Source organism: Narcine bancroftii, chromosome 2 (assembly GCF_036971445.1).
Source record: "Narcine bancroftii isolate sNarBan1 chromosome 2, sNarBan1.hap1, whole genome shotgun sequence".
Classification (NCBI taxonomy): Eukaryota; Metazoa; Chordata; class Chondrichthyes; order Torpediniformes; family Narcinidae; genus Narcine; species Narcine bancroftii.
The window spans coordinates 108,925,822-108,948,065 of NC_091470.1; the positions used below are offsets into that span (position 1 = coordinate 108,925,822).

General features: G+C 43.0%; 1 protein-coding gene and 1 pseudogene across 2 annotated transcripts; one reads left to right on the top strand and one right to left on the bottom strand.

Annotated features, from left to right (window-relative positions):
- The first annotated feature begins 1,932 nt into the window (after positions 1-1,932).
- LOC138754132 (beta-microseminoprotein-like) lies at positions 1,933-21,645 on the top strand. 2 transcript variants are annotated; one of them, XM_069917986.1, is made up of 5 exons: positions 1,933-2,162; positions 4,167-4,254; positions 12,951-13,035; positions 20,290-20,392; positions 21,379-21,645. In XM_069917986.1, the coding sequence occupies exons 3-5, from the start codon at positions 12,981-12,983 to the stop codon at positions 21,485-21,487; spliced, it is 267 nt and encodes an 88-aa protein (XP_069774087.1). In that variant the 5' UTR covers positions 1,933-2,162; positions 4,167-4,254; positions 12,951-12,980; the 3' UTR covers positions 21,488-21,645. The 2 variants fall into 2 exon arrangements, with proteins under 2 accessions (XP_069774087.1, XP_069774086.1); XM_069917985.1 differs by lacking the exon at positions 4,167-4,254.
- On the bottom strand, positions 11,290-11,389 carry LOC138755985 (U6 spliceosomal RNA; annotated as a pseudogene).
- Positions 21,646-22,244: the final 599 nt, after the last annotated feature.

A 22,244-nucleotide genomic window follows, 5' to 3' on the forward strand; every position in this document is an offset into this window, starting at 1 on the left:
TACGTGATAGGAAATTTTTAAAGGCGATTTTCTTGATCTCAGCCAAAAATCCATAAAATACACCCAAAAGTGTTCAGAAAGCAAACTCTTTTTTTGTCCAGTGTAATCAGGTCTCCCAGAGCTCCCTGCACTCCGAGTACTGCACAAAACTGAAACCTCAAAGATGTGGCTAGTTCTAGCAAGTAACCATTATAACGCAAAAGAAACAGTTAGAATGTGCTGTGTTGTACTGAGAGATACAAGGTTACAAGGTGCATACTGGCAACTTTGACTGGTCCTGTTGTCTTTGAAAAGCAACAAAATCTAAGAAGTCCTTCCTTCCCCCCATCCCACCCCCCCCCCCACACCACCCTCATCTCTCTACCAGGCAAAGTGGCTGAAGAGATGGTCCTTTCCATTCGCGGTCAATGAGAAAACGAAGATGACTGAAAGAAATAAACCAAGAAAATGTTCGACCGCATGAACCCCCACTCTCACCCACAGCAGGAAGTTGGGGGTAGCAGGAAGAGGGCTATTTCCCAGATGAGCCACTGAACTAAGGATCCGTCCCTCTCTGGGAGGTTTTCGAGTCCTGTTCCTCTCTTGACCAAGATCACTGACAATAAATGGTGGGTGAAAGACTGGAGGCTGCAGACACTGACTGTAGTAAACACACCGAATTGCTGGAGGAACTCAGCCGGTCTCTTCAGCATCTATAGGAGACAAAGACGCATTACTGACATTTCGGGCCTGAGCCCTTCTTCATGGGAAAATCAGAAAAGGCATAAGCAGGATGTATCAGAAAGTCTCTGAATTCAAACAATGGGGGAAGAATCCAGACCAACAAAAGGTATTAAATAAATATAATAAGGGACTAGGTGGAATTTATCATGTCTGTATGAAAGGAGAGAAACTGGGGGATGGGGTAAGAAGGGGGTGGGGGGGGTGGTTTAGTACAGTGTGTCAATTATCTCAGCATTTAAAAGTTCAGATTTATTTTCAAAGTACATCACATACAATCCTGAGTTTCTTTTCCTGCAAGCACGGCAGAATTACCACTTATTGATGTGCAAAAAAGCTACATTCAAGAAGATGCACACATGTAAACAAATAAAGATTGTAAACAAACTACAACACAGAGAGAAAAAAATCAATGAAGTGCAAAAAGTAAGAGTCTTTAAATGAGTCCGTGATTGAGATTTTTGTTGAGGGATCTGAAAGTGGAGGGGGAGCAGCTGTTCCTGAACCTGGTGGTGCGAGTCTTGTAACACCAATACCTCTTTCCTGATGGTAGCAGCGAGAACCGAGCATGTGCTGGGTGGTGTGGGTCCTTGATGATCGCTGCAGCTCTCTGACGACAGCGTTCCCGTAGATGTTGTCGATGGCGGGGAGGGCTTTGCTTGTGATGTTGAGGGCATTGTCCACTACCTTTTGCAGGGCTTTCTGCTCAGGGGTACTGGTGTCCCATACCAGACCGTGATGCAGCCGGTCAGCTCGCTTTCCACCACAAAAAATGGTAACATAACGGTCAGCTCAACGCTGTTACAGCGCCAGTGATCGGGGCCAGTGGTCGAATCTGGCATTGTCTTGAAAGAGTTTGTACGCTCTCCTTGTGCCTGCATGGGTTTTCCCCGGGGGCTTCAGTTTCCTCCCACCCTTCAAAATGCACCTGGGGTTGTAAGTTAATTGGGTGTAATTGGCCCGCACAGGCTTGTGGACCCAAAGAGCCTGTTACTGTGCTGGATGTCTAAGTTTTAAAATTCAAATGTTTGTCAAGGTTTCTGATGCCATACCGTATCTCCACAAATCCTGAGGACGTTGAGGCACTAATGTGCTTTCTTCACAATTTGTCTACATTATAACAGTGGCCACATTTCATAAGCAATTCATTGGTTGTTTTAGTACCTTGGGATGTGCCAGGGATTGATATAAATACAAGTCTTTCTTTTCCAGAGCCTGGATGGTAACCAGCAGCATCATCTGCCACTAAACTCTGTCCTCGATACAAAGTATTAGGAACTCCTCCTGATGCACATTGCAACCAGTGTGCTCCAGATTCTGATTGAGAGGATTTTCTGTGTTGCCTTTTATATTGAAGGAACGTAGTGGAGTTCCTCGTCGTCTATGGAGAGTCCCCTCTTCAGGACCATCAGTGAAGACCCAGAGCACCAGTGATGGCCCAGGTCAGTCTACATTCCCACCTCAGTCTCTGTGCATGTACATTGAGGGGAAGTTTTACAGGGCTGCCTGAGTGGTTCAGCCCAGTCCAGCCAGATGGGACATTACCCACAACAGCCAGGAGTAAAACACTTCAATCATTAAAGGAAAGGAGGTGCAGTATTCTCTTCCTCAATTACAAAAGTCTCCAACTCAGCTGATCAATGTGGGAGCATTAGATCTGTACCATACAGACATATTCATAAAAATACCCTTGTTTAATTTTAATGATAGAACATGGTAGGAGGTCCTTCCACCCCATGAAACCCATGCTGCCCAATTAATCTAACAATCTCGTATGTTTTGGATGGTGGGAGGAAACCGGAACACTTGGAGGAAACCCACACTGGTCATGGGGAGAAGGTACAAACTCTTTACAGACTGTGCCAGATTTGAACCAGGGACAGTGATAGCATTGCAATGACCCTGTCAGATTTGGAGGGAAACACGAAAGTCTGTGATTGTCGTAAAAACGCATAGAAATGCTGGAGGAACTCAGCCGGTCTTGCAGTGTCCCTAGGAGGTAAGATGTATATAACCGATGTTTTGAGCCTGAACCATGTGGTCTCCGCTACATTGGAGAGATTGGACACAAAATGGGAGATCACATCGTGAGCACCTTGGGGTCTGTCTGCCGTAACAGCGTGAATCTCCCAGTGGCCACCCATTTCAGTTCCCTGTCCCATTCCCTTGCTGACATATTTATTCATGGGCTCATGCACTGCCGTTAAACCCACCACCCCCCCACCTCATCTTCTTCCCCCGTCTTCTTTCCTCTAGTTCGGTTTCTCTCTCTCTCTCTCTCTCTCTCTCTTTCTTTTTCAATTTTTAAAAATGTTTTTTTTATTAAACACAATGAAGAAAAGGGAACAAAACTGAAAAAACAATATGGCGTATACAGTGAAACCCTGATTTAATGTGATCCAATTTAACACAAAATCGGATATAACATCCTGGATACAGGGCTTGTGGCAGGCCAGCAAGTGGTGGCACTGTGGAGTTCTAGCCGCCAGGTGCCCCGCAGATCAGCTGGAGACGCACACACCGGCAGCCGCTGGTCGAAGCAGAAGGCCGGGCCGGTCCGACCGCAGGCGGCTATCGCAGCACAGTGGGTTGTTGTCTAGCTGCAGCATGGACGGGCAATGCGCTCTCTTCCAACATGGCCAGCGCATGGCCAACTGCCTCAGCTTGTACAGCTGCTGAAGGTTCTACTCCTGTGCAGGGAGCTGATGCCCAAGCAATGCAGCTAGAGTGTGGCCAGGTAGGACTGGGATTCGGTTGAAATGGAGGTGAGGCAGGTTGAAACCCTGCTGGTGATGTTCTCGCTGTATATGTGAAACCCTGATTGAGAATAACCTCGCGTTTTTCATGATGCTGCTTTGTGGATCCAAATGATTGCTTTATAATGGGGTTTCAGTCTATTAATATAAAACTTCAAACTGTAAAAACTCGACCTCCCTCCACTGCCATGGGTGGAAATGAAAAAAAAAATCAAAATTATGAAAAACTCCACCTCACCTACTCTAATAAAAAACACAGCTTAATCCTTAATATTTGGTAGTGTTTGGCTCCTACTGTAAATCAAAAAACAAAGGTAAGACTATATTTCATCTGGAAGAGCGTGTACATCTAATCACATTAAAAACATTTACGTCACATGAAAATAAGACACATATCTTCAAATTTCACCGGTAGATCAAATACATGAGTGTGATAGTACAGATTCTATCACCAATGTGTATATGTACATATGTACAGATGGTAGTGTAGGATGACTGTGATTGGCTGAGAGTGTAGCCACACCTACTGGCAGGTCTTAAAATTTGCTCCTAGCCAGACCAGGTCATTCTGGACTGGTCGACCTATTTGTGATATGTTCCAGTCTTTTAGTTAATAAAATCCTTAGTTTGGATCAACAAGTCTTTGGTTCTTTTGACGTGCATTACAATGATATCTAATTTTTTTTCTAGACTTAAACAGGACACTTTTGGAGGTCTTGAGTCTTTCCATTTGATTTTTCTAGCCAACAATGTAGAGAAGAGCACACCCAATGAACAGGTACAGAAAATCTTCCTATGTCTTGGTCAATAGCTCCCGACAAAGTAGTTATTGAATTGGGTCATAGCTCCACCCGGATTATAATCGAAAAGGCATTAAAAATTTCTTTCCAATAGTTTTCTATCTCTCTCTCTCTCTCTCTCTTTTTCTCTCTCCTCTTTCCCCCTGTATCCTTTCACAGAGCCAAAACCAATTCTCATCTTTCCTCTTATCATAACCAATTAACATCTTTTCGTCTATTGGTCTGGACTCCTCCCCTTCCCGTTCTTCCCCCTCTCTCCCCAGTCTTAATTCAGCTGCTGCCTGCTTTTTGCTTATGCCTCAGGCCCGAAATGTCGGTGATATATCTTTACCTCCTATGGATGTTGCGAGACTAGCCAAGTTCCTCCAGCATTTCTGTGTGTTTTTACTGCTGGATATGGAACCAAGGCAAGGGGGAGCAGTCATGGGCTTGAGAGCTGAATGGCCTTTCCTTCCTTACCTTCTCTGATATATTCCAAGATGTGTGGGGTTCCAGGGAAGGAGCAATGAGCCTGGAAACTCACAGATCGAGAATGGGCATGAGGGACAAAAAGGAGCTTTCTCATCGCTGAATGTATTTGCTCCCTGGTCCAGTAAATTCAGTGACAAAGTAATTGACTCAATGAAGAACCATTTCACCTTGAAGAGTTAAAGAAAGGGCGGAGTCACGTGATGGAGTAGTGGCCGGACGGTGAACTCCAGCCCTCTCCACAAAGGCACAAAAATAAAAATTAAAGAAAAGTGAGTATAAAGGTGGAAAGAAGATGGCGACGAAAAAAGAAAAATCGAAATCAACGGTAAGAAGAGAGGAAGAGAAGACAACGGAGGAAGAAGGAGAAGGCCTTACCTGTTCGAAGAGGCCCGCGGTGGAGAGAGAAACCCGCTCCCTCAGGTCGGTAGAAAGTGGACTACAAAAATGGCTCGCTGAGCCGAGTAAAAGTGCGCAATCGCGCATGCGCATGCAAAAAAACACACCGACGGGAGGGGTGACCAGCTGGGGAGTCAATCTCCACAGCCGGAAATGACAGCTGCAGAACACCTGCAGCAAGAGGAGAACATAGAAGACAACGAAAACAAGAAAGAAGAGAAGAAAAGGGCAACAAAGAAACAACAGATGGCCAACCCAGAGGAAGAAGAAGAGGAAGAGGAAGAGTACAGTGAAATAGAAGAAGGGAAAGGCAAGATAAAGGATTTACTTTCTCTTATTAAAGAATACATGGAGTCATTTAAAGAATGGCAAGCGCAAGAATTTAATGATTTAAGAAGAAGAATAAACAATACAGAAGAGAAAATGAATAAAATAGATATGACCTTAACAGAAATGGGAAAGAGAATGGACAAGATGGAAGAGCAGGAAGCAGCAGTAGAAATGGAGGTAGAGGACTTAAAAAAGAAATTAGAGGAATCTAATAAAAAAGTTATAGAGACACAAGAACTGTTAGCTCAGAAAATAGATATAATGGAAAATTATAACAGAAGAAATAACATAAAGATAGTGGGCCTTAAGGAAGATGAAGAAGGCAAGAATATGAGAGAGTTTATAAAAGATTGGATCCCCAGGATCCTAGGATGTCCAGAACTACAGCAAGAAATGGAAATAGAAAGGGCACATAGAGCATTGGCCTTTAAACCACAACCACAACAAAAGCCAAGATCTATTTTAGTAAAATTCCTAAGATATTCTACAAGAGAAAAGGTACTGGAGAAGACAATGGAAAAAGTAAGAGAGGGCAACAAGACACTGGAGTACAAAGGGCAATAAATCTTCATTTATCCAGATATAAGTTTTGAACTCCTGAAGAGGAGAAAGGAGTTCAATACAGCAAAGGCGATTTTATGGAAGAAAGGGTATAAATTTATACTAAAGCATCCAGCGGTATTGAAAATATTTATTCCAGGACAACAAAACAGACTATTCTCGGATCCAGAGGAAGCACGAAAATTTGCAGAACAATTACAAAATAGACTGAGGGATGAAGACATGTAACGAGAGTACAAAAGACTGAGAACTAAAAAGACACATAAGTTTTGAACTCCTGAAGAAGAGAAAGGAGTTCAATACATTGAAAACGATCTTATGGAAAAAAAAACTATTCTCGGATCCAGAGGAAGCAAGGAAATTTGCAGAACAACTACAAAACAAGCAGAGAGATGAAGATATGTAATAAGAGTAAAAATTACCACGATTTATATGTATGTGGGTAAAGAGGGTAAAGTATCTGTATTTACATGAATGTATCTGTATTTAGAGGAAAATATAGATAGTATAGACAAGAATTAATAAGGGAAGGAAATGGAATAGAGGGAATAAGGAGGGAACTAAAAGAGTGACCTTTGTTACATATGAAAAGTGAAATCTTTTCTGGGGGGGGGCTGGGTGGGGGGGGAGTTGCGGTCACTGTAAAATCAGCTGACGCTTGCGAGTGAATTCGCAAATCCAAATGGAAAGGGGAGATGTGGTTGTCCGACAAGGGATAAAGGACAACTCAGGAGGGGAAGGGGAGATTGGGGCTAAAGAAGTTTTAAATAGGAGAATAAGGAAAATGTTTGATGTTTTAGGAATGTTGTCTTATAAAGGGTCAAAACAAGAAAACAGAAAAGGATAAGAAGGAAAGGTAATGATGGAGAAATGGAAAGGGAAGATAAACAAAGTATAAAATGGCTACGTTGAACTATATGACTTTAAATATTAATGGAATACATAACCAAATTAAAAGGAAGAAACTGCTAAATTTACTGAAAAAAGAAAAAATTGATATAGCATTTGTGCAAGAAACACATTTAACTGAATTGAAGCACAAGAAATTAAAGAGAGATTGGGTAGGACACATAACAGCAGCATCGTATAATTCAAAAGCAAGAGGAGTAGCTATATTAATTAGTAAAAATGTGCCATTTAAAATAGAAGAGGAAATAATAGATCCAGCAGGGAGATATGTAATGATAAAATGTCAGATATATTCGGAGTTTTGGAATCTACTCAATGTATATTCACCTAACGAAGAAGATCAAAAGTTTATGCAAGATATCTTTTTGAAGGTAGCAGATACGCAAGGGAACATATTAATAGGAGGGGATTTCAACCTGAATTTGGATTCAAATATGGACAAAACTGGGAAAAAATTAACAGAAAGAATAAAGTAACCAAATTTATAATTAAATCGATGGAAGAAATGCAACTTTTGGATATATGGAGGAAACAACACCCAAAGGAAAAGGAATATTCATATTACTCGGCTAGACATAAAACATACTCAAGAATAGACCTATTTTTGTTATCAGCTCGTATGCAAGATAGAGTAAGAAAAACAGAATATAAAGCTAGAATACTATCGGACCATTCACCCTTAATATTGACAGTAAAGTTAGAGGACATCCCTCCAAGAATGTATAGATGGAGATTAAACCCCATGTTACTTAAAAGGCAGGATTTTAGAGAATTTATTGAAAAACAAATAAAAATGTATTTTGAAATAAATACGGAATCAGTGGAAGATAAGTTTATACTATGGGATGCAATGAAAGCATTCATTAGAAGGCAAATAATAAGTTAAGTAACCAAGATGAAGAAGGACTATAATCAGGAAACAGAGCAGTTGGAAAGGGAAATAGTAAATATAGAAAAAGAATTAGCAATGAAGGAAGATACAACTAAAAGAAGAGAATTGGCGGATAAAAAAATAAAATATGAAACACTACAAACATATAAGGTGGAGAAGAATATAATGAAGACAAAACAGAAATATTATGAACTAGGTGAGAAAACGCACAAAATCCTAGCATGGCAGCTTAAGACAGAACAAGCTAAGAAAATGGTATTGGCATCAAGGAAAAAAGACAAACAAATTACATATAATCCAAAAGAAATTAAGGAAAACTTTAGAGAATTCTATGAACAATTATACCGAACTGAAAACGAAGGGAAAGAAGGGAAGATAGAGGAATTTCTAACTAAAATTGAACTACCAAAACTACAAATAGAGGAACAAAATAAATTAACAGAGCCATTTGGAATAGTAGAAATACAAGAGATAATAAAAAAATTACCAAATAATAAGACACCAGGAGAGGATGGATTCCCAATAGAATTCTACAAAACATTTAAAGACTTATTAATTCCGGCCCTCCTGGAAGTAATCAACCAGATTGATAAAACACAAAGCTTACCAGATTCATGTAAAACAGCAATAATTACAGTAATACTAAAGCAAGGGAAAGATCCACTCTCACCAGCGTCATATAGACCAATATCTTTACTTAACACAGATTATAAGATAATAGCTAAACTATTAGCAAACAGATTATGTATGTACCGAAAATGGTAAATTTAGACCAAACTGGATTTATCAAAAAAAGACGCACAACAGACAATATTTGTAAATTTATTAACTTAATTCATGCAGTAGAAGGGAATAAAGCACCTACAGTAGCAGTTGCTTTAGACGCAGAGAAGGCCTTTGACAGAGTAGAATGGAATTATTTGTTCAAAGTATTGCAAAAATTCAGTTTACCGGAGAAGTATATTAATTGGATTAAAGCATTATATAAGGGACCGTTAGCGAAAGTGACAGTAAATGGACATGTATCAAAGCAATTTAACTTAAGCAGGTCAACATGGCAGGGATGCCCACTATCACCTTTATTGTTTGCGTTAGCTATAGAACCACTAGCAGAATTGATAAGAACAGATAATAATATAAAAGGAATAAAAATAAAAGACAAGGAATATAAAATCAGTTTATTTGCGGATGATATTATAGAGTACTTAACAGAAGCAGAACTATCAATAAAAGAATTATATAAGAAATTGAAGGAACATGGAGAAGTGTCGGGTTACAAGATAAACGTAAATAAAAGTGAAGCAATGCCTATGAATAATGCGGATTTCTCAAAATTTAAGAAGGAATCACCATTTAGATGGCAAATGCAAGCAATAAGATACCTAGGTGTACAAATAAACAAAAATCTCGGCCAACTATATAAACTCAATTATTATCCACTAATGAAAAAAATTACAGGACGATTTAGAGCATTGGAAATATTTACCACTAACACTAATAGGAAGGATAAACTGTATTAAAATGAACATTTTTCCAAGGATATTATACTTATTTCAGGCATTGCCAATACAACTGACAGAGAAATTCTTCAAGGAGTTAAAGAAAATAATAAGGAAATTTTTATGGAGGGGGGGAAACCGAGGATAGCACTAGATAAATTAACAGAATGGTATAAACAAGGAGGCTTACAACTGCCAAACTTTAAAAATTATTATAGAGCCGCACAATTAAGATACCTATCAGATTTTTATCAAACAAGGGAAAAGCCAGATTGGACCAGATTAGAATTAGATAAAATAGGGGAAAAGATACCTGAACACATATTATATAAATGGGATGAAAAATTGGTATAACATAGAAGTTCTCCAGTATTACATCATCTCCTCAATATTTGGAAGAAGATTCATGTAGAAAGAAATAAAACAAATTATCAATTACCAAAACTAATATTGACGCAAAACAAGTTACTCCCTTTTACAATAGATAACCTTTCCTTTAGAGAATGGGAAAAAAAAGGGATTAAAAGAATAGAAAATTGTTTTTCAGGAAATAGATTCTTATCCTTTGAACAAATGAAAGATAAGTACAATATAACTCAAGATACAGCGCTGGCATATTACCAATTGAGATCCTACTTGAAGGATAAATTAGGAAGCAGTTTGAGTTTGCCAGAGGGTAGTAACCTTGAATATGTGATTACAGATACAATGATAATCAAAAGATTTATAACAAATATGTATATTAAACTGCAAGAAAAGGAGAATGAGGAAACAAATGGTAAAACTAAACAAAAATGGGAACAAGATTTAAATATAAAGATAAAAAAGGAAACATGGGAGAAGTTATGCTCCGGAAAGATGAGAAATACAATAAATACGAGGTTACGTATGATACAATATAACTGGATACACATTACACCTCAAAAGTTAAATAAATGAGACCCAACAGTATCTGATAGATGTTTTCGATGTAAAAAAGAAATGGGAACAACAATTCATGCAATCTGGACATGTGAGAAAGTAAAAAATTTTGGGAAGATCTAAATCAGATATTAAATAAAATAACAGAAAACAATATACCAAAGAATCCAGAGATCTTCCTCCTAAGTAACATAAAAAACAAAGAATTTGGAATTGATTTGGAGGATGCACAAAAAGGTTTGTTAAGATAGCTCTAGCCGTAGCAAAAAAATGTATTATGTCAACCTGGAAATTGGAAGATAATTTGAAAATACAACAATGGTATATAGAAATGAATAAATGTATTCCATTAGAAAAAATAACATATAGTTTAAGAAATAATATTGAAATATTCGATCAAAAATGGGAGCCTTACATTAAATACAATAGTGAAAACCTACCGGGGACAATCATTACCTAAGTTAATGGAAGGAAAAGGAAATGAAAAGAATGGACTCAGTAGAATTTCTGGTGTATTTTTATTAAATGACAACATTGTCTGACTGGTTTAATGTATCCTAGATTGTATACCTTAAATGGACGGGAGGGGGGAGGTAGGGAGGGTGGGATGGGAGGAGGGAGGGGGTGGAGAAAATGGCACTGTATATGTGTGAAAAGGAAAAAGTGTGTACCATGGGTAATGTGATTTATGGTGTGAAAAATAAAAAACTAAAAAAAAAGAAGAGTTAAAGAAACTCAGCTGTCAACGGGGCCCAGAAATGGAGAGGAAGAGAAACATCTCATTGGAGAAAATGATTCAATTTTTAAAAGGTTTATGCATACAGGCACAGTAACAGGCCATTTGGACTACGAGTCCGTGCTGCCCAATTTACGCCCAATTAATCTACACCCCTGCTACGTTTCAAATGATGAGAAGAAGCTGGAGCCCCCAGGGTAAAACCAACGCAGACGCAGGGAGAATGCACAGACAACGCTGGATTCGAACCCTGGTCCCAATCTCTAGCGCTGTAAAGGCGTTGCGCTGTGTCACATCCAAAAAATTAACGCTTCACAAATTTGCATGTCATCCTTGCACAGTGCCATGTTAATCTTCTCTGTATCGTTCCAATACAAAGATTTGAAGTCTAGGACTTCAAATAGACTAGGATAGACTAGGACCTTTTATCCTGGAGCTTAGAGGGTTGAGAAGTGATTGTATATTAAACATTTTGAGGGACATTGATAATATAAATAGATGTGGAGTCGTAGAGTGTGGAAACAGGCACTTTGGCCCAACTTGACCAAAACTTCTCACCTGCCTGCATTTGGCCCATCTAAACCCATCCTTTCCATGTATCCATCCAATGTTCTCTTGAACATTGCAATGGTACCTGCCCCAACCACCTCCTCCGGCAGTCCATTCCATATACCCACTATCCTCTATCTAAAAAAAGGTTCCCATTAAATCTCTCCACCCCGCCCCCCCACCCAACTTAAACCTATGACCTCTAGTTAACGATTCCCCTACTCTGGGCAAAAGACTCTGCATTCACTCGATCGATTCCTCTCGTGATTTTGTACACCTCGAGGAGATCACCCCTCATCCTCTTGCTCTCCAAGGGATAAAACCCCAGCCTGCTCCACCTCTCCCGACAGCTCAGGTGCTCGAGTCCCTGCTGTCAATAAAATGTAATTTAAATTTAAGATCTTCATCAATCTTCTCTGCACCATCTCCAGCTCGATGACATCTTTTCTATAGCACGGTGACACAATGATCCAAATATCTTCTTCCATGCAGAGGGGGCAAGGTTTAAGATGAGAGGGAGAAGGTGAAAAGAGGACCTGAATGGAGCCATTTCATACAGATAGTGCAGTGGGATAGCAGGCAAAGAGGTCAGGGACAGGGACAGGAAAGATCCAGAAGGATGTGGGTCATGTGGAGGCAAATGGGGACAAGCTCTGGTGGACTACTTGGGCAACATGGACGTAGGGCCGAAGGGCCTGACTTTTTGACCACAGAGTTGAACAGCTCTTCAAACCATTACTTACCCAGACCAATCCATTCATTCAATTGAAGCATTTGGTTCGTGCCTTGGTGATTCAAGTTCTCATCTATATGCAGTAAAACCCAGGCTATCTGGAATTCAAGAAACCGTAACCCCAGGCAACTGGCAAAAAAAAAATTGAGGAAATAAATAAAAATTTAAAATTGTAGAAGTAAATGTTCTCCAAAGTGACACACAACCCCTTGGTGAAGGTGGGAGCAAACATTCAGCCAACGAGCACCCCGGCTGTGACCCTGTTTAAATAAAGTTTCAATAAAGTTGTGTTTGAATAAAATGGTGGCGCATGGGATGAAGAGCCAGTTGATGTCGCTCGCCGCTGGGGCAACTCTCTCAAAATGTCTCCCTGGCCCGGCCTAGTTTACATTTCTTTCTTTGCTTACTTTTCTCTCTTGGGAACATATCTTTCCTTGAGTTCAATTATTTGCCCTGCCTATTAGTAGAAATTCTTCCTGGTCCGCAGTAAAAAGAATCTCAGGGTTGTATGTGCTGTCATATATGTTCTCTGACCATAAATCCGAACTTTGAACTTTTGAACTGAACCAGGCTTGAACTGTGACCTACTCTCTTGTGACAAACTGCGGAGAAGGAGATAACGGGAGGTGACAGATTGTTTCATTCCTTCCCATTTTAATGCATACATGGTCTTGCAGACAATCTTTGTGTGCGCCACACTGCTCCTGATGGCTTTTGATATATGCAGTGATGATTGCAAATTTGTGATGAAGACACAGAGGGGTAAGTCACTATCTGATACCAACACCCTTTCTCCTCCACTGGGTAGACAGAGGCAGGTCTTAAATATAACAAATAAAGCAAGAGAGAGAGGAAAAGAGAGAGCAAGTGAGAGAAGGAAAAAATAGGAGACAAGAGAAGGTAGAAAAAGATCAAAGAGAGAAGAGAATGAAGTGAAAAAGAACGATAAAAAAGAAAGGGAGAACATGAAACAAGGAGAAAAACAAGAAGGAACGAGAAAATGAGAGAAAGGGAGAAGAGAGAAAATGTGAGAAATTAGTGAAGTGGGAGAGGGACAGGGTGTGAGTGTGTGTGTGCATGTGTGTGTGTGAGTGTGTGTGCGCATCCACAAGTGTGTATGAGAAAGAGAGAGAGAAGAATGATTGTAATTTTTAACTGCAAACTATCTTCTACTAAATTTGTTTTTATCTCATGGTATCTTTCAACAGCCTCTCGATTGTTATCTTTGTTATAGTTTAAAACAGAAACATTAAAATGTGCAGAGCAAACTCCCACAAACATCAATGTACAGTAATAATTAACAGATCTTTTAGTCAAAAAAATGCTGTTGTGGAAGGATAAGGTCACCAGGGTTAACCTTCCACTTTATCTTGATGACATGCTGTTGATTTTTTTTTACATTCACTGGGGGAGGAGTCTCAACTAAAGGACAGTCTCAACTAAAGGACAGAACCTCCCTTGGTACAGTTCAAGTTCAAGTTTATGAACATCGGATTACATATTCAACCAGATGAAATAGTGTTTCTCTGTACCACAGCGCACACGCACTCCACACACACACACACACACACACACACACACGCGTGCACACACACACACACACACACACACACACACACACACACACACACACATGCACTCCACACACACATCCCCTCAGCAGCCAACCCCTCCACTCCCGTGGCAGCCAACCTTTCTGCCCCCACAGCAGCCAACTCCTCTGCCCTTGCAGCAGCTGATTGTGGCCTTCTTCCCCAACCCCACCCCCCCACTGGCCCACCGATCACAGCGACCCATCTGCCCTGCTAGTGAACCCTCACTCCCCTTCTGATGTCACAGGAGTAACTGGGTTGGCCATTTCGCTTTCAGGCCACGGGAGGACGTGACCTGGGTAAGTTTTAATGGGTTCCCTGACTACCTCCGAGGTAGGACAGTGACCCGGTTGGTTTCTGACGTGCCTAACCATGTCAGACCCTTTCAAACTGCCCTGTGAATGGGGTGCTAAGCCAGCAAATTGCTCAGTTAACTCTGTTTTACAGGGCACTTTAAAAACACCGATGCAACCACGGTACACCAGCAAAAATTTGCAAAATTCTTTGGTAACAAACCGTATCTCCTCAAACTCCTCGCAATGAATAAAAAATGAACCTCGCAACGATTAGCCACTGATTGCATTACTTTGTATATACATAAAGACATAACATAAAATAAATAAGCATAAATATTTAAAAATCATTTATCGGTTACAGGATACCGTAAATCAATCTCACAGCCGATGGGAAGGAGTTGGTTCCCAGCCTGGTAGTCCTGCTCCTGTACCTCCTTCCTGATGGTAGCGGGTCAAAGATACTCTTTGATGGATAGAAAGGATCCACAATAATTCCTTCAGTTTGAAGTGTGGGCGTCAGTATAGACTCCTCCCTGCATTGGGACGTGTATCTCTGACCCAAAGTGCATAAAAGTGCTTTGAGCAATATCTGACTGACACAGAGCATCAGTGTGGCACTTCCACTGCTTTAAACACAATTTTCCAACACATACTCATGATGTAGAAGCAAGGAAGCCTAAAACTGTTGGAGCAAACGGGATCTTGCCATCTCTCCAAAATGGACATAAAAGATCCCATGAGTAAAACACAAAAGTCTGCAGGACACCTTGATTGAGGTAATAACACAACGCTGGAGAAACTCAGCAGGTCAAACAGTGTTCTTTATGTAGCAAAGAACCATTGTTTCAGTCTTGAGCCCTTCATCAAGGTGTGAACAAAATGTAGGCAGGCGCCCAAACAAAATGGTGAGGGGGTAGGGGCAGGGGACAACAGGCAGGAGGGTGATCAGTGGATAAGGGAGGGAGAGCAAGCTAGCAAACGGTGGGGGTGGTGGGGGGAAGCTCTGTGAATGGAGAAGGAAGAGGGTGGAGAGCTGGAGCAAAGCTCGGGTGACTGGTTACGTTTTGCCTCGTACCTTGATGAAGGGCTCAAGCCCAAAACATCAGTTTTGCAACTTTATCTTTGCTACGTTAAGTATACCCTTTAACCTGCTGACTTTCTCCAGCATGGTGCTTTTATATATCTTATTTTGAGGAAATGGGAGATAATTATCTCTGGTCACCATTTAATAATGGTCAACAATTATCAGGTTGATACTTGTGACAAATTACAGTGTGTAACTGAAATAAATGTAAGTTGTTTGATGTTTAGTTGATAGTTCATAATATCAACCTGCTTTTGTCTGCCTATCAGTCTCTCTCTCTCCCCTCTATCTCTCTTTTTCTTTCTCTTCCTCTCAACCCCTCTTCCTCTCTCTCTCCCCTCCCTCTTTTTCTCTTTCTCTTTCCCTTTCTCTCTTCCTCCCATTTTCCCTTTCCCTTTCTTCCTTTGTTCGAGGTCACTGTACATTCTTACACCCCAGGGTAATGACATCCCTGTGGGGAAAATGCTTAATTCATATTGGACCTGACTCCTTTTTGGTCTATAATCTTGCTCTTTTGGAAGGAAAACTCAAGTTTCAACAATTATTTCCATACTACGTTCTTGGGTTTAGAGTCAGGCTACAAGCTGTGACAGGAAATGAAAATGAAACAGTAAGTGACCGATTGATTGATTAATTAATCAGATGGTTGAGGATCTTATAACAAATGGAAGGGTTTCATTTTCAGTCACTTGCAGCTTGAATTTGAGCAACTAATCTCCATTGACTGCAGATTTAACCCCTTGGATGCCAGCCATTTTTAAATTTCCATAATATACACTCCGGACTGGGTAAACTGCATTACGAACACCAAACCAGCTGGTGGTTGGGTATAAAACCAGTCCCGGAAAGCCGGGATGTGGACTATATGCACTTGTTGGTAGTCCATGAAAATCAGAATGCGGAGTCCAATGAGTTAAAGGCCCACCGTGAATCCCCTGAATGCTGGAAAAATTCTTTCTTCATGGGGTTAGAAATGGGGGGCTCACTGATGGCCAAGCTGTTCCATTCACAGTGAAGCAGCCCTGGGTAACACGCAACATGCCACGAGTGCCAAGCAATGGCTCGCTCCTCCTTCTCACGGGCAACATTATCAACATGGAAGCCACCACCATGAACGTGCAGATGAGGAAAGTTCATGAGAAAACGGCCGTATCAAGAGATGGTCAGAGGCTGTGCATCCTCCTGTCTCCTGTCATTTGGAGAAGCAGAGGAGACGGCCTGTGGGACGGTGACCACTGCAGAGGACTGGTTGTGCGACTGAAGAGCACACAGACGGCGAACTGTTTGTGACTTAAGGTGAGGAACCTGCGCAGGCTTCAGGCTGTCGCCGACTGCAGCTGAGGGATTCACACCAGTCGGTGGACTGTTGGAGACTGGGTGAACCAGGATGCAAGAGGGTGCCGAGGGCACTGTCTGTTTCCTAATTGTGTCAGAGGTTCAGATCTGGAGCTTGGACTGCCGATAACTTGAACTGGACTCTGAATGGCTGTGGAGGCTGCGACAGCGCTGGGGGCGAATCCACAGGCACTTGGCGGCTCTGCGTGCTTCTCTTTCTCTGGCTGTAAGGAGCGCTTAAGGCAATTTCTGCCGATGGCAAATCTGTCTGCCTTACAGCAGGCAAAAACTAATTGTGTGTAATATTGAACTGTCTTTATTGAATGACAATGAAGGAATCTTCAGCAAGTCACCGAAAATGAAACCCTCCCATTGTTATAAGATCCAATCAGTCATATGGTGTGAATCTTACTGGAATGAAAGTGTTTCATTTTTGCTTTTAGCAACAATTTGCAGCCTGACTCTGAACCCAAAAGTGTCGTATGGAATCTTGAATCTACAGGGCACAAATCGGGAGTGTGATTAAAGGTTTTCTGCATGTTATAAAGGCCGATGGGATGCTGGGCTTCATTGATAATGGGCTTCATTAGTCGGGGGAATGAGTTCAGGAGTCATGAGGTGATGTTGCAGCTCTACAAATCTCTGGTAAGACCTCACTTAGCGTATTGTGTTCAGTTCTGGTCACCTCATTGCAGGAAGAACGTGGAAGCTATGGAGAGGGTGCGGAGGAGATTTACCAGGATGTTGCCTGGATTGGAAAATAGGACTTAAGAGGCAAGGTTAGCAGTGATGGGACTTTTCTCTTTGGAGCAAAGAAGGATGAGAGGAGGTTTACAAGATGATAAGGTGGACCAGCCAGCATCTTTTACCTAGTGCAGGGGTAGCAAACCCCAAAGGGCATCTTTTTATTAAATTTAAACATGCCGCACAGAAACAGGCCATTTTGGCCCACAAGCCTGTGCTTCCCAATTATATCCAATTGACTTACAACCCCCCATTACATCTTCAAAGGTTGGAGGAGCCCCCAGAGGAAACCCACACAGACACGGGGAGAACTCCTTTTAGACAGCGTGTAACAGCGTGTAACGCTGTAACAGCATTGTGATAATTGCTACACTAAACGTGCCGTACAAAGGGGGGGGGGGTAAAGTTTAGGGGAGACATCAGAGATAAGGGTTTTTTTTACACAGAGAGTTGTAGATACCTGGAATGCATTGCCAGGAGTGGTGGTGGAGACTGGAACAATAGGGGCATTTAAGAGACACTTAGACAGGCACATGGATGAAAGAAAAATAGAGGGTTACAGGGTAGAGAGGGTTTAGATTTTCTTTGGGTAGATATATATAGGTCAGCACAACACTGAGGATGAAGGGCCTGAACTATAATGTTCTGTGTTCTATGTCTGGGTGAAGTTAGCTCCAATGATATTCTGGGCAACCTCATCTCCTCCCCTGTTCTTACTTTCTCCCCGCTCACGCACCCATTGGACTCGCCCACAACCTGTCTCACAACCTCTGACCTATACCCTATCACATCTTGGCCCCTCCCCAGCTTCTATTGACTTAATATCGCCCTCTGTCTTTGATATCCATGAAGGGTTCCTTTGATTGGTCATTTCTACTCGCCCAGACCACTGTATTCCTCCAGCATCCCATTCCTTGCTATTGTTTCTATCTCTGATGGGCAGTCAGTTCAGAGGGCCCAGAGGCTGAGCTGCTTGCAATACTTACACCCAGACACCAGAGGGCAGCAGCTCTTCAGCTTGCCCACTCCACATGTTCAGTGGAGACACCATCTATCTCTGCAGTAAAAAATCAAAATGCTGGAGAAGCTCAGCTGGTCAAACAGTCTCCTTTATGTAGCAACGGTCAAGATACAGAACTGACGTTTTGGGTTTGAGCCCTTCATTGAGCCCTTAAGGTACTGCATGGGTACTCCTGCCTGTCTGTGGGCTTTGTGGACCATCCATGCTGCAAACCTACATAGGCAAGACCCCCCCACCCCCAACTCTTCCTCCAGTATATCGATGACTACATTGGGGTTGCCTCAGCATCTGCGATAGGCTTGTCAACTTCATCCACTTCACATCAAACTTCCACTCCAAACTCACCTGATCCATCTCCGATAACACTCTCCCTTTCGTGGATCTCTGTCTCCAACTCGGGAGACAAATTTTCCACCAACATATACTACAAACCATCCAACTCCTACAGCTACAATTCCTCACACCTTACCCCCTGCAAGGATTCATCCCCCTCCTCTCAATTTCTCCACCGCATCTGTTCCCAAGATTAGGTCTTCCAATTCAGAGCTTCTGAAACGTGGCTTCACCTCCACCACTGTCGACTCAGCCCTCACCCGCATATCCTCCATTTCCCACTCATCTGCCCTGGCCCCCTCTGCCCCCAGACACAACAAACACAGAATCCCCCCTCATCCTCACCTACCACCCCACCTGCCTCCGCATCTAACACATCATCCGCCAGAACTTCCAGCGCTCACTACAGGATCCCACCACCAGACTCAATTTTCCCTCTCCTCCTCTCTCAGTCTTCCACAGGGACCGCTCCCTCTGCGACTCCCTTGTGCACTCATCCCTCCTCACCCATCGCACCTCTGGCACCTTCCCCTGTACCTGCAAGAGGTGCAACACTTACACCTACACCTCCCCCCTCACCACAGTCCAGGGCCTTTCATGTGAAGCAACACTTCACCTGTACATCCAGAGGACTTATTTACTGCCTCCGGTGCTCCCTTTGTGGCCTTCTCTACATTGGAGAGACCGGACACAGACTGAGAGATTGCTTCGCCCAGCTCCTCCTCTCCATTCGCAGCACTTCAATTCTGGGTCACACTGCCACACTAGCATGTCTGCCCATGGCCTTGTGTACTATCCCACCCTGACCACCCGCGGATTGAAGGAACAACACCTTATTTTTGTCTGGGCCCTCTCCTGCCAGATGGCGTGAATATCGACTTTACTGCCTTCCACTAAACCTGCTCACCCTCTCTTTCCCCTCCCCATTTTCCTGTCTGTCCAGTTCTTCCACCCAGCCCAGCCATCTCCCTTCTCCCCTCATGGCTGCTGTCCCCCTCCCTCCTTTCTCCACCTATCATCTTCTGCCTTTGTCACCCCCCTTCCCTACTCCTTTGTTCAGACACCTGCCATCGTCAGGATGAGATGCATCAGTGCAAACTTTCAATAGCACTAATGGCCTTACCAAGGATTCGGCGTATCTCAGCCTGAACACTGACACAGGCTGATAACATCAGAAGTATTTGCCTTGCCTGCTCCAGGTCTGCCATAATCCTGTGTCCTTCTGCTTCGATGCTGTTCAATTGATGTCATGTCAGCTCGTTGACCAGCTCTGGAGGGCGCTCTGAGGTGCCTCTGGTTGAACAGGCCCTTTCAGGTGGGCCAGGCAACGCTGCAGCATCGTTTTAAGGCTGGCACCTGAAAGGTGAGTTCGCAGGTTAATATCCGCTCCTGCCGCCACCCTCAAGGGGGAGGGTCCACTGGAAAGGGCCTTAGGGGGTAAGTTCTCCAATGTGAGGGCGGAGAATCTCCGCCCTTACAGTCGCATTTTTTCACTTTATAAAAGGGCCTAGTGGAAAAAGGGCTATAGGTTCAATCCCAATTGATATCCCTGCTCTGTGACGAGCCCTGCTGTGACCGATAGCATTTAACACTAAGATTTCCTGTTTGCAGAATGTTTGAAAAACGGGATTTCATACAGCATGGGTTCCATGTGGAAGGATGAAGATTGTTACTCCTGTTACTGTGGGAATGTCACTGCCATATGCTGTTCAGAGTAAGTCACATGCTGTGGTCTCTACAGCACCGCAGATTTTTTACGGGGGCCGTTTTTCTGAAATTAACATTTCCATCTCCTTGGATGTCTGAAGATAATTTCAGTTAAAATATTATTTTTAATGTAATTTTTTTAAAACAATTCAGCATGGGGGAAGGCCCTTTGGCCCAGAAAGCCCGTGCTTTCCAATTAACCCACGACCCTGGCACTTTAGAGGAAACTGGAGCCCTCGGAGGGAACCCCCGCATATGTGTGGAGAACATACAAACTCCTTACAGACAGCACCAGATTCGGCCACTGGCACCGTGCTAATCGTGCTGTACAAAGTGAAGGGGGCGGAGTTTAGGGGAGACATCAGGATTTTTTACACAGAGAGTTGTGGGGGGTTTGGAATCCCTTGCCAGGGGTGGTGGTGGAGGCCAGAACAATTTAAGAGACACTTAGGCACATGGGTGAAAACAAAATAGAGAGGGTTTAGATTTTTTATTGGTAGGTACATACAGGTCGGCACAATATTGAGGGTCGCTGGTGCTGTAGTAGATAAGGGAGGGAAGGCACACCAGCAAAGTGGGGGGGGCGTGGGGTGGATGGAGGAAGGAGTTGGCTCTGTGAATGGAGAGGGAAGGGGGGTGGAGGAGAGCTGGAGGAAAGAAGACAGGAGGGACAGGGAAGAGAGGGAGAATGGGGAGAAACCGGAAAAGTCGATGTTCATTCCATCCAGTTGGAGAGGGCCCAGTTGGAATATCAGGTGTTGCTCCTCCAATTTATGGGCAGGTTGGGTTTGACAGGGCACGAGGCCACGGATAAATGTGTCAGCGCGGGAGTGGGGTTTTTTTACTCTTTTTACCTAAATACGCTGTGGCCCCTGGGGTGGGGGTGGGAGGTCCTTAGGGCCTCTGTTGAGAATGGCTGCCTGAGATCATGATGTAGAAATGTAATTATGAGAGGGATCAGTAACAGCAATGTCTCCTTTCCACTCATCATAGGTATGTCCAGCCCCCTGAAGTCCCAAGGAACTGTGAAGCCGTTTTTGACAGGGGGATCTGCACGTATAAGATCTACCGCAAGGACAACCATGACATCCTTTGTAATTAGAGGTCTGGGAAGCAGATTTGATCCGTAACCCCCTACATTCCAATGGACTAACCAGTATTTCACTGTATAATTAACTGCCAAAACGCCTGTCTGCAACCTGACACACTGCCTGTCAAAATATTTAAGTAAATAAATAAATTCCCTTTGATCTGCCTCTATTCAGAATGTAATATATGTGCACGTTTACAAACTTCTGAAATTCCATAAATGTGGAAATTTTCCCCAATACAGTAAAACTCCTGGTATCCAGGAGGATTGGTAGATGCCAGATGAGCAAATTTCGGTTGCTTGAGATTGCATGTTGCATGGATTGGTGAACTGACCTCTAGAGGGCGCCAATTTTTAAACATCTGTAGCGGCGGCTACACGGCTCCTGCAATAGCACACACAACCAGATGGGTTGAGCTCAGTGAGCAGACTAGTTTATTGCAGGCTGCTGGGCTGCACTTATACTCCCAGCCCGGACCTGGCTGAGAACCGCACTGCAGGGCGCTGATGTCATCCGGCCGTCACATGGTCCCCAAGCGTGGGTTTCTGAGCCCCGAGCTGGAAGGAAGGGAAACCCCCAATGGCGCTATTTTGGCCAGCTGCCCCGCTGGTCTACGGTGCACCGCTGGCACTATCTGTTGAGTTCGTCAACACTCCTCATTATCCCCAGTGGTCGCTGCTTGAACTAAACAGCTCATGCCTGCCGCCCAAGTCTAGCATGAATGTCGAGCCAGAATGCTGTATAACCCTGTATGGCCCCTCGTATGGT